The 16,067-nt window shown below is 40.3% G+C and overlaps 2 protein-coding genes across 2 annotated transcripts; both read right to left on the reverse strand.

The window, feature by feature from the left end:
• Positions 1 to 627: 627 nt before the first annotated feature.
• LOC115627821 (SET domain-containing protein SmydA-8-like) lies at positions 628 to 5,818 on the reverse strand. Its single transcript, XM_030523655.1, has 2 exons — positions 4,729 to 5,818; positions 628 to 1,445 (listed from the first exon to the last, which is right to left on the reverse strand). Exons 1-2 carry the CDS (start codon positions 5,659 to 5,661, stop codon positions 1,008 to 1,010), a joined length of 1,371 nt encoding a protein of 456 aa, XP_030379515.1. The 5' UTR covers positions 5,662 to 5,818; the 3' UTR covers positions 628 to 1,007.
• A 3,285-nt stretch (positions 5,819 to 9,103) lies between these two features.
• LOC115627938 (SET domain-containing protein SmydA-8-like) lies at positions 9,104 to 13,824 on the reverse strand. Its single transcript, XM_030523830.1, has 3 exons — positions 13,776 to 13,824; positions 12,704 to 13,623; positions 9,104 to 9,244 (listed from the first exon to the last, which is right to left on the reverse strand). Exons 1-3 carry the CDS (start codon positions 13,822 to 13,824, stop codon positions 9,104 to 9,106), a joined length of 1,110 nt encoding a protein of 369 aa, XP_030379690.1.
• Between the last annotated feature and the right edge of the window lie 2,243 nt (positions 13,825 to 16,067).

Genomic DNA, 16,067 nt, shown 5'->3' on the forward strand with positions numbered 1-16,067 from the left:
GCATTTTCGACTCTATAGAGCATATATTTTTTTAATCAGCCTGGCCATCTGAACAAGTCTCTCCGTCCGTCCGTCCGTCCGTCCGTCTGTATGACCGCCTGGATTTGGGAAACGGCTGAGGCTACATAAACCAAACTCGTAAGGTAGACTCTTCTAGTCCCTACACAACACGAGTTTATTTATTTACTTTTTTTCTTACAATGTATTTCACTGTAACAAGACATTGTTAAATTTTGCGTTAAAATGGACTGCTTGCCTCATTTAAGTGCCGCCTGCTTAATTGAATTCATTCGTCTATTCTTCTATTGTAAGTAGGCGCATTATTAATTTTACAAGTTTTTAACAAGTTTATAAATTATCTTCTCTCGTTTCAAATGAATGATTTCTGCAAACGAGAGAAGTGTATGTTGGTCAGTCACGTTAGCAGACACTCATTCAGATGGATATATGTATACCACATACATACATATATAGTCCATTAGTTGCCAAGGCATGAGACTTGGCATAGCCGTCGCTTCCGCTGCTTTCCATGACAGCTCTGCCAGGCACATGTCAGCTTAATGGGCAACAATGCAAGTTCCTGGGCTGAATATAAGCCAAAAAAAAAAAAACAACGACAAATTTGTTACATGGTTCTTGTGTTCTTTTATTTCTATAATATTTCTTAGGTACATACAAAAAAAAAACAAATACATCTGCACTTTTTCCTAGCTACAACAATAGAACTGGGAAAACTGCCCAAAAGTTAGAACACGCATGTACTCTCACGCACAATCGCTATATAAAGCATACAAAAACATAAATTAGAAACATTAGAAAAAATTCAATTAGTCGCTATGAATAGAAATTTTAATTATCCATTTATCTTTATGAAGTTTTAGGTGTTAGTCCAAACCTAGGTTTTTAGCTTCTTAGAGACGTAGATCACATACACAGAAACAGGTAGATAGACAGGTAGTTAGACATACGAGTACGAGCAGACAAATATAGACTAGGCTGGCCATCTCTCACTGTATTTCCTCGGTTATGAGCTTCTTTAACGTACACTCCCCCGCACCCAACTTATGCAATATGGCCAATATATCTTCACGATAGCGATCCCTGTGCACCAACTCCTCTTCTGTATATTCAGGAGCCCCAAATCTCGTCATCCGCCAGATGACATTCAACTTGGCCTCGATCAGTACATAGTTGGATGGTGGACAGAAGCGCGGACAGAGCTCGTTGATGAAATGGATCATATCCGGGACGCTACTCGAGTTTATCCGATTGTTGATGGTGTTGAGTGCAAAGTCCTGATACCGCGCCATCTTCGCGTGCGGAAACACATTCTCGCAGCTCAGGCAACGCCAGTCTGGCTGCAGCGTCTTCGTCTGCACAGGAATAACGATACCCTTGCAGCCCTGTTCGCGACAAAACAGCGCCGACAGATATGTACCGTTCTCCTGTGAAAATGGGAAGCGAAAAGTAAGAATAAAGAATTTAATTATGGGGACTATAATATCAGATACCATAAAGTTGAAGGCAATGCAGTTGCCTGATCCCACTGATCGTCAGTGAGGCAAGACTCTAATTTTCGTTTGTTAATTTCTTGACAATTCTTGCCAAGTGATGCCTTAAATCTTATGACGTCATTCGAATTTTTCTATGATGCACTAGAGTTCTTTTTATTACTTGGATTGTCTTAAAAGTAATAAATATGTTGCTGCACAAGCTATGTACTACTGGTTAATTTCTCTATATAGTAGTATATAGGAGCATATATTTCTCACATTTGTATGTACAGTAAATAAGAATATTATAATTGATGTTTTTATTATTGCCATTTGAATTGGGAAAGTGTTAATATTTCCCATCAAAAAAGCACTGTTTTGTATAAAGAAAGAATTGGAGAGTTTCACAAGAATGCAATTATAGCAAAAATTAAAGTAAAGTAGAGAGCGAGATATGGCAAAGCAATTTGTCGGATTGCAGTGCTACTTATGCATTAAGTCGACAAATCCTTGTCAAGTTCTAGGGGCAATTTTTGCAAAAAAAATAGGAATTTACAAGGAAATACAAAATAAAAGCCAAACCTATTAATTCGAAGCCACTTAAATATCTGCACAAATTAAAATATTCATATGTACTTGGGAAATATTTGAAAAACCAAAACAATTGCTACGATAAATAATTGTAACCTGCAGTATTGGGAACTAGAATCCCAAAGACTAGAATAGGTATAATGACCCTAGCCTACACATTGTCGATGACGTCTACGACGGCACGTCTTCTAAATTTTCTAGTCATTTCACAAAACCTGTTGCATGGTTAGTTGGCAACTAGAATAAACATTTTCATGATGTACTACATACCAGACTGGCGGCTTTATAAATATTTTCTCAATGTAATTACTCTGTAATTTGCTTTCACTTTTGCTTTTGCCTGACGTCGAACACCTTTTGCCTCGGCATCTCATATTCAGGCCAGTCGACTCCGTCACTGCCGCTGCCGCTGCCGCCCTCTTGGCCCACAATATTCCGCCCGCGATGTCACCCTAATGAGCTCGCATGGCAAGTTCATGCAAAAATCATACAACTAATCTAATTAAGTGAATTTCTTTCTCTCTCGCTGTCTCTTTCTCTGTCTCTGTCCCTGTCTCTCTTGCTCTTTCTCTGCCTTGTTCTGCTGCCAAATGCCACAAACGCGTGTGTCGACTTGGACGCGACTGTCTCGCCGGTTGCCGGCGTTAGCGTCAATGTTGCTCTTCTGACGCTGGCATGAAAAATACCCATTATTCATCTAATCCTCGAGATAGAACGGCAACTGAGCAGCCAGCCAGCTATAAGCATATGAGCTATAGATACAAACTCACACACGCACACACACACACACACACACACACACACACACACACACATACTCTCACACAACACTACACACACTTGCGGCCTGTCAAAGACAATTCTTGAAATACATTTTAGAAATTCCAATAGTTGCTTTATGTCTAGGCATACCAGGGCCACAACCAGAACCACGACCGCGACACTCTACCGCTCTCTGCCCCTTTCTCTCCCCTCCACCACATTATACTGTATGTCCCTCCAGTTGTCTCTCCATCTCTGCAGAGCATTGAGTACGCGACCCGGCCATGTGTCCGGCATCGATCGAACCCCAAAGCACCACGATGCATGTAAAGTTCTGGGGATTGCACTTGAAATGCCGTCAAAGGCTATGAAGGTCGCCAGGGCTGACCTGAACTTTACCCCGAAAGTGGGTCCGAACAGAATATATATTTTTAAACCCATACAGCAGCAACACCAGCAAGACAGTTTGGCTTGGAACAGTACAACTATTCAATACAGCGAGCACTCGATATAACATACACCATTTTCCATTTATTCCAGAAATGTAACTCGCAAATCTAAAATTGACATCCTCATGTGAAAAAACATCACAAGAATGTTCCAAATCCAAAATCAAAATTGGCAAAAAAAATTTAAAATCAAAATCCTGTTAGAAATAGCAACAGCAAATCAAATGCCAGTCGGCTTTAATTTAACAAATTATTAGATATTTAATTATCATTATAACTGTAATTCATTCCTATGAATGATATATGATATTGACTTTGTTGAGGCCCTAGAACTCATAAATGGAATATTTTCTCACAAAAGTTATTGCTGTTATCATACGGACAGAGGGACAGTCCTGGCATCATATACGAATATGTTATAGTTAAGCATGGGATCTGTTAAGTTTTTTTCTGCCTGTTTATATGGTCAGAATTTTTAAAAACAAACACTTAAACTTAAGTTCTGCTTCAATCAAAAAACGAAAAAATTATATTTCTTGACTTTTCGTTGATAATTCAATATAATAATAAACCACAAACAACACAAACAATCATAGGCAAGGTTATGAAATGGAATCTAAGCCCCTTCCAAATTAAGTGCAGCTACCTTTTCTCTCGCCCAAAACTAATTTTGAAATATTATCGTGGATCAGATCGTTTTTGAAAAACTGCATGTCATTGATTATAATCTTCTTTTGTTTCATTTCCAAATTTGTATACTTCTTAGTCTTATCTAGAAAAAACACGAATGGTTCCTATTCCACTCAAGTTATGTTTCCAAAACCAACGGGTCGTTAGTATTAAAACATTTTGAACTATTTTTGGAAAAAGCGAAAGGTAACATTCAGGCCTGATCTCATTTCATCTCCTGAACCTAAGTTTCTATTCAACTTCGAGCATAGTTCTAAAATATTGTTTTGAATTTATAAGAAGTATGCAAAGATACGGTTATTATATTATGGTTTAGGAGACACATAATTCGATTATCTAATCGAAAAACCTAGCTTGAAAATCTTTTCAAGGTAGATAGATTTTTTAGCGCCAAGTGAAAGCTAACGCATTAGCTTTTTGAGAATGGATCGTAATAGCTTCGCAACACTTTTGCGTTTTAAACATTTCTAAATCATCGCTTTCTCCAACTGTTGGTATACTCCAACTGAGTTCACTATAGGGAGCGACTCCTGCTTATTAAAAATTTATGCAAATTGCCGGCGCGCTGCGGTCCGTTCCGGCGCAGCACAGACACGCAGCCCGATGAGGGCAGAAACGGCACAATTATGTTCAACAGACGATTTGTTGCCGGAGGCCGGAACGGGGCCAACTACGACTTCTGGTAGTAGGTAGGGGGTGGTGGGGTCAGGGCAGAGGGGGTGCATTCCAGGGTTCCTACTCACAGTATTGTCGTTGCAGCGCGCACAGTCGCACATAAAGTGCTTGGTCATCTTAAGGAAAATGCCACGGGTGAGATTGCTCCACAGAATTTTTGTGTAGGTGGTGGTGATCTCGGCACCCTCGGGAATATCGCGAGCCGCCCGCACCACCGCCAGTCGCCCGTTATCGAAATAGTGGCTGGCATTGGGTGTGCACTCGTGATTCATGATGGCGGTCAAGGGGAAGAGACCACGGAGCAGAGTCTCGTGCTCGCCCACTCGACAAGGTGCCTCGAAGGCGTTCGTATTGAGTACGCCTACAATACGAAACAGCTGATCCATGAAGGCACGATCCGTGGTGGGAAATTTGCGAAAGCACTGTGCGGCCTTAATGATCTCCTGGCGATAGCCACGTTCCGCATTCGCCTGCATGGCGTCCACCAGAGCACGCTGTTCCGGGCTTAAATAGAATACTCGTACTGCTGTCAAAATGCGCAGGGAGAGCGGATTCACAGACTCCGTAGGCTGTTGGGGCTGGGGCTGGGGCTGCTCTTCTGTGACATCCAGATCCTTTGGCTGCCACCGTTGAAAGTGTGCGCACTCATCGCGATGAGCCGGAGACTCCGCGCAGCCCGGACACACTGGCAGTGTGCAGCGATGGGGGCATAGAAACTGTTGCACCGGCAGCAGACGATGGCAGCAGACGCAGGTGTTCATCGGGGAACCTTTGCGGGCCGTCGGTCCAACAACGAGCGCACGCTCCCTAAAGATCAGCTCGCCGGCAGCAATGTGCCGTGTGGCAAAGACCCCGCGTCCGGACACCGGGGAGACGGCCAGCGTCCAATTGGGTGACGGCTCGCGCAGATCGCCTAAATGGACGTCTATGAGGCGCGCCAGTTCTTCGGGCGTGGTATTGTTCGGAGCCATGTGGGCCAACATATTGGCCGTGCTGGCCATTTAGGGCTATTAAGCGTGCAGTCCCACAGGATCTCTAAACGAGCGACGGCACCGACGACGGGCGAGCTAGGCTAAGGTACTCGAGACAGGCGACCAACCAACACGACACGGCGCACATTTGTGTTTTCTGAGTGCCAACCAGCCAGCCAGCCAACCAGCCAACCAGCCAGCCAGCTAGTCAAGTGAGTGGCCTGCGTGCGACGATGCTGGCGCCCTCATACGGCGAGAATCGTATGCGGCGGGCGCGTCGAGTAGCAAAGCAAAAAAAAAAAAAAACACACACACACACACACACGTACACAGAATAGAACACACAAATTAGAGACAAGAAATATGATTTTCCAAGGGGCGCGAAGCGTTGACGTTGGCAGCAGGTTTAACGCGCCCGCCACTAGCGCCGTCGTTTCTGCTGCTGCCATCACCGCCGTCACTGCCAACGCTGCCGCCGTCGTTGTCGACGTTGTCGTCCTCGGGCGTCACTCATACACAGTTACAAATCGGTTTGCACGACGATAAGGCACAGTGGAAGCGAACAGGTTCGAATATTCACAAAATAATTGGGTAACTGTTTATATTCAATTGATATTTGAGTGCATTAGTAAGATAATAATACAAGTAATATTACTAATAATATTAATAATTATAATATTGATAGTAATAATAGTTCGAATAATAATAAAAAATACTAAAAATTAACAATAATTAAAAATAACTATAACGATCCACATACGGTTGCGTTTCGAGACATTTTGAAGCGAAATGTATATCCTCTATCCGATGTGTATAGTCTCTTATCAAATAACTTAACGCCTGCATTTGGAATATTATCAAATATCAATATTATTATATATTATGTGTTCAAGTTCTCTTAAGCTGCGGTGACTCGAATTTTCCTTCAAACCTATTAAGTAACCCCTTTCTGTACGTCTATAGTCGATATATTATAAATGTATCCTTATTATAGAAAAGCTTACCTGTACAAATGAATCAGAAAAGTTATTCTTATTATGCTTAGATTTTTGAAAAAATGAAACTTACATCATTGTACTATTCGAAGAGATTATGGACTACAAATTACTGTTAACTTTTTTTGTTCATTGAAGCTCCAAAATTACAACAAAAATGTTCATGTTAGTTCCAACAAATTTTAGATTTCTTTCAATTGACTAAACTAGGCTCTATTTTCTGTTCATTTATTGATATTTTATTGATTGATATCTGGCATTAAATAGCTATTGTTTTAGGTTACCATAAATAAAAAAAATCTACGCAACTCTGGAAAATAAACTGAACATTATTAATATTCGTAGATTGCAAATGATTCACGAATTTGGTCTTCTGATAATATTAAAAGTACCTGCGAATATTTAAATAAACAAGGCCGTTGGCTCAGAAATGAACATTTAAAAAACGCCTACAGTATTGAATAGACGTGGTTCCACTGTGTCGACAATGCTTGTAGGTGTTACTGGGCTGGCCAGAACTGCCAGAACAGAACTGCCGCAACAGAGACGATGAGGGCAGTCAGCTGCTGTGTTTGCTGCCTTGTTGCTTTTTGTTTGTTATTGTTGTTGTTATGTTCGTTTATTGCATGGTTGCTTGGTTGGTTAGTTGGTTGGTTGACAACAACGCCCACACACACACACACACACCACACTCTACCACACACCCACATACACAGACTAAAGCACAAAAGCACGCACATATACACTCAGCCATCACAAAAGCCGCTTTTGCTTTTGACTTATTCAATTTTCTGTTGCATTCAATTGGATTCGATACGTCTCGCTGAAGACATAACAGCCACACAGCAACAACGGCAACAACAGCAACAATGGCAACCACTACAACAACAACAACATAGCGACCGTTACGCATGAGAAACATGGCCATGGCGTGTTGACGACTCAGGCAAGCGCCAGCATGGCATGTTTTGACATCGCCACCTCCTCTATTTTCCGTTTCCTGCTCATTTTCGATTTGTCATTTCAATTTGCGCGCCGCACCCAAAAGAGCGCCACAACAGTAACAACAGCAGCAACAGCAGCAACAACAACAACAGTTCTACGCCAAACAGCTACAATTATGAGCAGCGCTGCTTATAAATACTAGCTGCCAAGAATCACAGTCCAAGCCAAAGGCCGTCGTTGTGCGGCTTCACTCGATACCGATGTCCTCTCCCTCAGTGCCCCCCATCTCCCACCCCACCCCCCGCGCTCCACCCTCACATAACGATGCGGTTGCTGGACCGACCGACCCCCACCTCCGACACTCCGAGCCGATCCAAGCCCCTCAACCTAAGACCTGGCAACGAGCACTCGACAGCATTTCAGCGTTTCGTATGACAACCAACCGCAGAGGCCTGCGCTTGTCTGTCGGACTTTTGTGGCTGCAATGTGAGCTCAACTCATGCATACATGCATGTGCACAAGTACAGTGAAGTCTCTGAAGACAACAACATAAAGACAGACATTTCACAAAAATGAAACAAGAGGGAATGCTAGAGTCGAGCGGGCTCAACACAAAAAAAGAAAACAATAAAATAAAAATGTTTAATAATTGATTATGAAAAATTAAATTAATTCAATAAATTATTTCAATTAAATTAAATAAGAAAAAATGGTTTCAGAATTGACCGATCGTAATGAAACATTACATACGAATATATAATCACAAACTGGATGTAATTGCCAAATTTGAGTTCGAAATTCCAAGAATTACGGGAGCTATGAAAAATCACTAATAGCGGGGGAGTTGGGGGTTGCATCAGAAAAAGCAAAAACAAATTGGTCCTTAGGAAAATTTAGGCCCCAACTTTTGTAATTCTAGCTTCTATACTTTCCGAGATCCTTTCGTTCATACGGACAGACAGACGGCAATAGCTTTTTACAATAGCTTTTACATTCGCACAAAGCTAGTATACCCTTTTTCCCTTTGAGTACAGTGTATAAACATTGAAGCTTGCTTTAGAAAACAGCGTTAAAAATGTTGTAGAGAGGCATTCGTGGTAGTTGCAAGAGATGGCTGTCCGGATATTCAATTATTGAAGCTCCAGTCGTAAATGAGAATCGGAAACTCCTAAAACTTCAAAGTTGCTGAAAATCTTTTCTGTTCATTAAATTGTTCTTTAAAGTTCAATATGTTAAGAACAGTAAGTAGTCTTAATTAAACACCCCTGATAATGGGCGTCGCTTAAAGTGTGGCTTTCACTGTACGCTCATATATATAACCGAATATTAATTTGAACGCATATAATGTTTGGGATCCCATATGAGTTCGTTACCGATTTCTTGTTGTTTATTCTGTTTTTTGTTTTACTCGCAAATGCGTGTTCCTTTCTCGTAAATTAAGCCATCAACTTGCGTGTCAACGAAATGGCATGGCATCATCAGGAGTGGGAATAGAAATGGGAGCTAACGGCAGCAACAACAATCATTGTCTATTACTGCAGCAACGTTGAACGCACATGGGGCGTATGCGCAATATACTCGTATGTGCAGCTTTGCTTTCTGTCTGCCACGTGACTGGCACGCGATGACAGCGTTGGCGATGGCGATGGCGAAGGCGATGACGATGGCTGTGGCTGTGGAGACAATGTCATTGTCATTGCCTTGTCCCATTGCATGAGCCACACTCGCAGGCTTAAGCGGTCACGGCCACGCCCATGGGCTTTGTTTGTTGCCTTGCCGCCCTTTGTTAGGCACGCACATTGCGTATACGACGCGTGTACAGCCGTTGTCATGCCAATATAAATTGGCTAACCCGTAACCCACGCGACATGTGTGCATTAAAAATCCGTTGGCCAAAACTATTTTGCCACTCCTCGGCATCGGCCAAATGGCCAATCAAATTATATTTGAAAATAAATAAGTACTATACTCGTAAATGCTGCGTCTATACTATATATTTTGAATTAAAAACACGTCTAAATTTTCAAAATCTATATCGCTCATGCTAACGCTCATATTTTTCATTTTATTTTCATTTCTTTTATTGTTGTTGCGTTTTTATTGCTGTTGTTGTTGTTATGTTGATATTGTGGTTGCTGGCATTTCTATTTCAGATTTAATTCTCAAAACTTGTATACATACATATGTATGTATGTATTTATATATGTATATATTCGCATGTATGCGAATAAACACATACATGCATAAGTATTTGTATGCTTTGGACATGGAATTTATTTTCTGACTGCCTAAATAGTTTCAATATTATTCAGGAAAACGCCCTCTAGCGTTGCAAATGTGCGACTTCGCTGTACTTGAACCAATTTAGGCCTCCATTAGCCACTATTTGGCATATTGCCCAAAACGGATTTATAATTGTGGCTGCAATTGCCGGCATTTCGCGAAATTTCACCAGCTCTTGGCCCACTGTGCAATGCACTGCTGCAGAGATCTGAGATCCATTAGGCAGACCCACCTAAGTGCCAAAATATGAATCCTATAGAAACTGTAGAAAATTTATGAGCCGCACAATCAGAAACAGAACCGCAATCAGTATGCGGAACATTGCTTGTTGTTCTCTGAATGGCATAATAGGTGTGTAGATTGCATCGATTTCAAATGGAAAAGGAGAATAATATTCAATGCATATACTATATACTATATACTATATACTATATACTATATATGCATTAGTATACACTCTTGGGAAAAGTATTTGCGTGCAGTTTCATTTCAATTCAAACACAAAACGTAAGAGACCAATAAAAGCCAGTTGAATAGAATGTTCAAGTGCTGACAATGCTTTATGCTGTTCTCCTACAATATTTATTATGCATAATTGCACAGAAGACGTGGTTTATATAGTCACTAATTAACTAGGTAATTAATTAAATGAAAATTGGCAGCTAGCGACTGTTCCTTTGTGCTCCAACTCTTTGCCAAGAGGCTGAGACTGTTGTAAGGCTGTGTTCGCTTTTAACCACGTCTATAAATAAGAACTAAGTATTTGCAAAGGGCACAGTGCTTATCCGAACAAACAGACGAACCCTTGGGTTTATTAACTCGCAGCGTTTTCATTTATTTCATTTGCCTTTTGTTTGCTTTTTTCAAATGAAATAACAGAATTCTCGTATATATACCCATTTAAGCTTCAGTTATGGAGCATCGTGCATATTTATTTTTCAAACAAGATAACAGAGCTAAACAAATTCCGACCGCTTTATTTACAAACGTTTTGTTTTTAACTTGTTTGTTTTACTTTCACTTTCAAATTATAATCAACAATTTAATAAAAGTAAAACTGTTTAACTAAAAATGTCCTTTAATCAGCATTGCCTTTATTAAAGTAGTGGTACACCTATTTAGAGTTAAAAACTGTAGTACTGATAGATTGGAAGAGTTTATAAAAAACAATTAAAACGTTTAAGTAGCGATGGTTAATGGAGCGATGCTTTGAAAACATTTTTTTTGAATTTCTGCCAAAAATACCACAGTGAATGGTCGAATGGACAAGTCCATATCAATTCGTTTCGTCAAGCTGATTATACTTGTATATGTACACACCTATAGCATGATACGCCCCTTCTTCTGTTGCATACTCTTCAATAAATCGACCGATTTGGCCTAGAATTTAACGAGAGTTTAATTTCCAATTATTTCGACAACAAAGCAGCTAAGAAAACAAATTCAAAAGGCCCTTTAAATAGAGATAAACATTAGAAATAACTACGGTAACTGCGGTACGTGTTTATATTTAAATACTACTTATAATAATGCTATTAAAACATTCAGGAAATATGCGATTTTTTAAATTATATTTGACAGCTTTATTCCATTCAACATATTTACTCATAAGCATTAATACTTTTCATGTACTTTAAAGCTAGCCCGCGCAATTCGAAAAAGCAGATTAAATATCTGCAGCGAAGAGCATTCGCTCATACATATGTACATAGTATGTATGTACTATATGTGTCTAGATTTCCTCATTCATCGCCCACACTCACATTCATTCAGAAATGGAGGGAACGAGAAATGAATTGTGCATTCGACGTTCGCAGCGGAAAGAACAGAGACACTCACTTAACTTCTGAGTGGATATTCGCATATTAACAAGCGCGTGGGTCGATTGTAGCACAATAGAACCTCCCTAGGTTAAACGCTCTTTGCAATTATTCAGTATGTTTGTCTGTCAAACAATAAGTAATGCCGTTCGCAGCTCCTCTTGCTATTCACTTATTATGATTTCGACTACATTGAAATATTCATCATCTAACAGAAAGTGGTCCCTGAGGACTGGAAGAATATGCCAAATGTTCTTCACTATCAATAATTATGATAACAAAATAAACACAAATTTGTTGCTTAAATCTAATAAGTTCTTTTACGATGGATGAGAAACCTTTTCGTAGCTCATGCTTATATAGTTACTGAGAACAGAACAGACTCAAAAATTAGTTGGGAAGGTAATCAATTGAAACTTTTGTGTGTAAATCAAGTGATTTTAAGGGAATATTTCGAATATATTTTATTCAGGACTAGAATAGGCAAAAAAAAAAAAAAACAATAGACGTGTTTTAAACAAGAGTCTTGAAATCTCTTCTTAAATTACTTACCGTTGAAAAATAATTTACTTCAAGCAATCCAATTTAATTATTTGCGTTCTTTTCAATTCTACTAAGTATTCTTTTAGCTGTAATTCTTTTAAAAGTTTTTGTTGACGTACAAACAACTCATTTATGATTAGTGTAGGATGTTAGAGAATGTTGGAAGGACACACCATGCGGTCTGTTTATAAAAATTGGTGTTTTGATTACAATTTCAAAAGCTTGACTGTACTCTAAAGCATATTTAGGTATATCAGTGGGCTCGCCACATCGGGCAACTGCATTTAGCCCGTTTTATAAGCACAAATATATACATTGCGTTGATTTTGTTGTTGGCTCAGTGGCCCGATGCCGATCTATTTATATGGCACGCGCCCTCATCGGCCTCATCGATCGATGCAAGCGATATGGCCGAGCGATCGCATGGACCGATTCAGAGATTGGATGTTGGGGCTGAGGGATGTGTGGGGTGTGTTGGATACTCACTGTGGGATCCTCGCAGCGCGGACAGTGGCACATGAAGTGCTTGGTCATGCCAAGGAACATTTTGCGAGCCAGCGTCGACCACAGGACCTTGGTGTAGGACATGGTGATCTCGGCGCCTTGCGGTATCCGCTCTGCTGCTGTTACCACAATGGTTTCTGCGTCCTCGAAGTGATGACTGGCATTGGGTGTGCACTGATGATTCAGGAGACCGGCCAGCGGGAAGAGCGCACGCACCAGCACCTCGTGTCCTTCAACCCGACTGCGACTCTCGAAAGCGTTTGTGTTGAATGCGCATATCGTGCGGTAGAAGTAGTCCAGCATATCTTGTTCGTGCGGAAAGTGCTCGAAACAGCCAGCGGCGCGCTCCACCTCCTTCATATAGTACTTGTCTGCATTGGCCTGCATGGCATAGAGGAGGCGACGTTGCGCTTCATTGAGGAAAAAGCAGCGAACGACACTGAGGATGCGAAGAGCCCGTGGCTCAATATGGCCCAACTCCTTGGGCTCCCACTTGCGAAAGAGCTTGCACTCATTGGCATGTCGCTCGGAGACGGCGCACTCCGGACAGACGGGCAGGCCGCAGCCAGCAGGACACATGGCATCCGTATCGTCTTCGCCTGGTACTAGACGATAGCAGAGCGTGCAGGTGCGCAGATTTGTGGACCGATGCGCTGTCGGGCCCACAAGCAATGTGTGCTCCCGAAACAACTCCTCCCCCTTGACGATGTCGCGCACCGCGAAGATTCCGCGGCCCGAAATGGGCGAATCGGACACACGCCAGGCTGGCGACTCTGGACGCAGCTCACCCAAATGCACATCGATGAGCTCGGCCAGCTCCTGCGTGGACGCCGAAATGGACATTTGCTGCACTCCCTGCGACATGGCGCTTGGATAGTGGTTGTCTTTCTGTGGAGTGAGGCCTTTGCGTAATGGTTGTTGGATACGTTAACTCAGTTGGTAGTGGTGGTGTTGGAGGTGCTGTTGATTCTTCTGCTTCTTCTTTTGCCACTCTGTTCGCTCTACTCGGCCGCCGGCGGCGCTGATAATCGAAACGCAACTGGGGCGCGCTCACCATTCGATATTTTCACACCATCAGGCACGGAAGCGCGGCCATTGCTCATTGGCCAGCAGGGTGTGGGGCATGCGACCACTTTCAGTATCGTATCTATGGCTGCTGCATCTGTATCTCCGCTCTACATTCTTACATATGTACGAATTTTTATCCACACACCTCTTCTACACCTTTCTCGCTCTGCTGCGAATCATTTTTTCGTTTGTTTTGATATACTCGTATCTACCGCATGGAGTGTGGGGTATCTAATTTTAGCCGTTTGCCTATTTTCTTGGCAGTGCCAGCTGCTGGAGCCGCAGCTTTTAATCGGCCTTTGATACGTTGCCGCAAACCAAACTATTAAACATCAAAATACATTTTAATATACATATATCTATACATTTAATAGCCCCTATTTTCAACCAACGCAACATAAAAAGAAGCCTATTCAAAGAACTTATCTTAATGCAGTCTCACTTGATAAATCGAACAGCGCGTCAATTCCGGCATTCAATTCAGTTTATTTCGGGAACTTTCCGTCTTGTTTGCTAAACTGTTGCAATCTACTATTACTGCTTCAAACACATAAATTATGCATAATTAAACAGATGTGTGCCGGGGGCGTTTTAAAAATTATTATTTTACAACGAACAAGAAATTAAACGAAACGAAATACATTCATTCTTCGGTAACTTTTGACTGAACACTAATTCTACAGATTATGGAAGTTGATCGACTTACAATAAAGAAGAAAAGAAGAAAAAGGCAATCATTTATTCACAATACCAAAGATACTTTCGCTTAGGATTTCCGAATCAACTGCCAGTTTGAATTTCAGCGCAGCCCAAAAGCATGCTACGGTTTTTTAATCATTTCCTTTAAAATGTGTTTCCTCATGAGTGGAGTGCTTGTTTTAAGATTTGCACAATTTAAGTCTTATTTATTGTATATACACAAAGCATTTACTATGCTAACCTATATTAATTACATTATTTTATTTATTTATTTTCCAAAGCGATTCCCACACACTAGTTTTCTTGACATTTCAATGTAACCTTTTTGCTTTTAGTACTATTTTTTGTTTGTTTGTTGAATATTTTATTTGAAAAGGCAGTTTTGGTAAGAAACTTTATCAAATTCTTTCGTCACAAAACAAATATGGTGAATCAATTTTAAATTGCATGCCTTCGTCTGTGAACGGTGAATTAATAAAGGGCCGACATTTATAAAACTGCCCTTGAGAAGTTTGTTCGATGCCATTGCGGTTTAAGTACACTTCTAAGGCTTTTTATTCGTACCTTACTTTTATTCCCCTTTTGGCTTTACATAAATGGATTCATATTACATTTTTATATGGTTAAAGTACTTTTATCACAGATTCGAATATTCTCAGCAGTTTATTTTATTTAATGTACCCAGCCATTAAAAAACTCCATTTACACAAGCTATCGAGAATTGATTTATGAAATATTTAGTGTATCAATTTTAAATTATTTCTTACCGGGAGAAATTTTTTTGACATATTTTGTGTCTTCCAGGCTGGATTTTTAAACATACGCGTTCCAAACCCTTATACGTTGGGGAACTCAATTCAACAATAGCCACGAAAAGCGAGTAAAATTTTAAGTCGTGCCAGCGCGCTATTGAATATCCTCTATAAGTGGGAAAAGTTCCCCACTCTAGCCATTCAACTAAAATAAACTTCGTTGTTCCAATTATTCCGAATAAAACCCCAGATTATCTCTACAAATATATATATAAAATAGTTTGTATGATGGAGCTGCATTTTTAAACCCTCTTTTTCATTGGGACTTTATTATGTTTTCATTGGGGCATGGATTGTTGTTGAAATTTGGAATACGAAAACTATTGTTTGTACATATGTAGGAATGTATATATGTACATATGTATGTATGTTAGTATGTGCAATCAAAGCAAATCCCAAATGGTAAGCGTTAAGAAGCTGAAATTTGGACACAAGTTTCCTGTTACAGTGTTATTTACTCTAAGAAAGAATACAAAACAAACTGCGTAATGTTTTTATAAATTTTCATTATATAATAATGTACATACATACACATAAATTTATTATTTAATATTTTAGAAATTTCACAATTTAATTCTCGATTTACCAGCGCCCAGGTACTTGGTATGAGAATCGCAGAGGAAGGCGCCCACAATATTTTTATTTAGTTTATCAGAAATTTCAGAATTTAATTTGAAAATATTAGAATTTTTATTTTTCAGAAATGTACGTACAATATACATACATATGTATGCATGTACATCGTAGGTGTACGGTCATAGTATGTA

The sequence above is a fragment of the Scaptodrosophila lebanonensis genome, unplaced genomic scaffold (assembly GCF_003285725.1).
Source record: "Scaptodrosophila lebanonensis strain 11010-0011.00,11010-0021.00 unplaced genomic scaffold, SlebRS2 tig00000098-arrow-pilon, whole genome shotgun sequence".
NCBI classification, from domain to species: domain Eukaryota; kingdom Metazoa; phylum Arthropoda; class Insecta; order Diptera; family Drosophilidae; genus Scaptodrosophila; species Scaptodrosophila lebanonensis.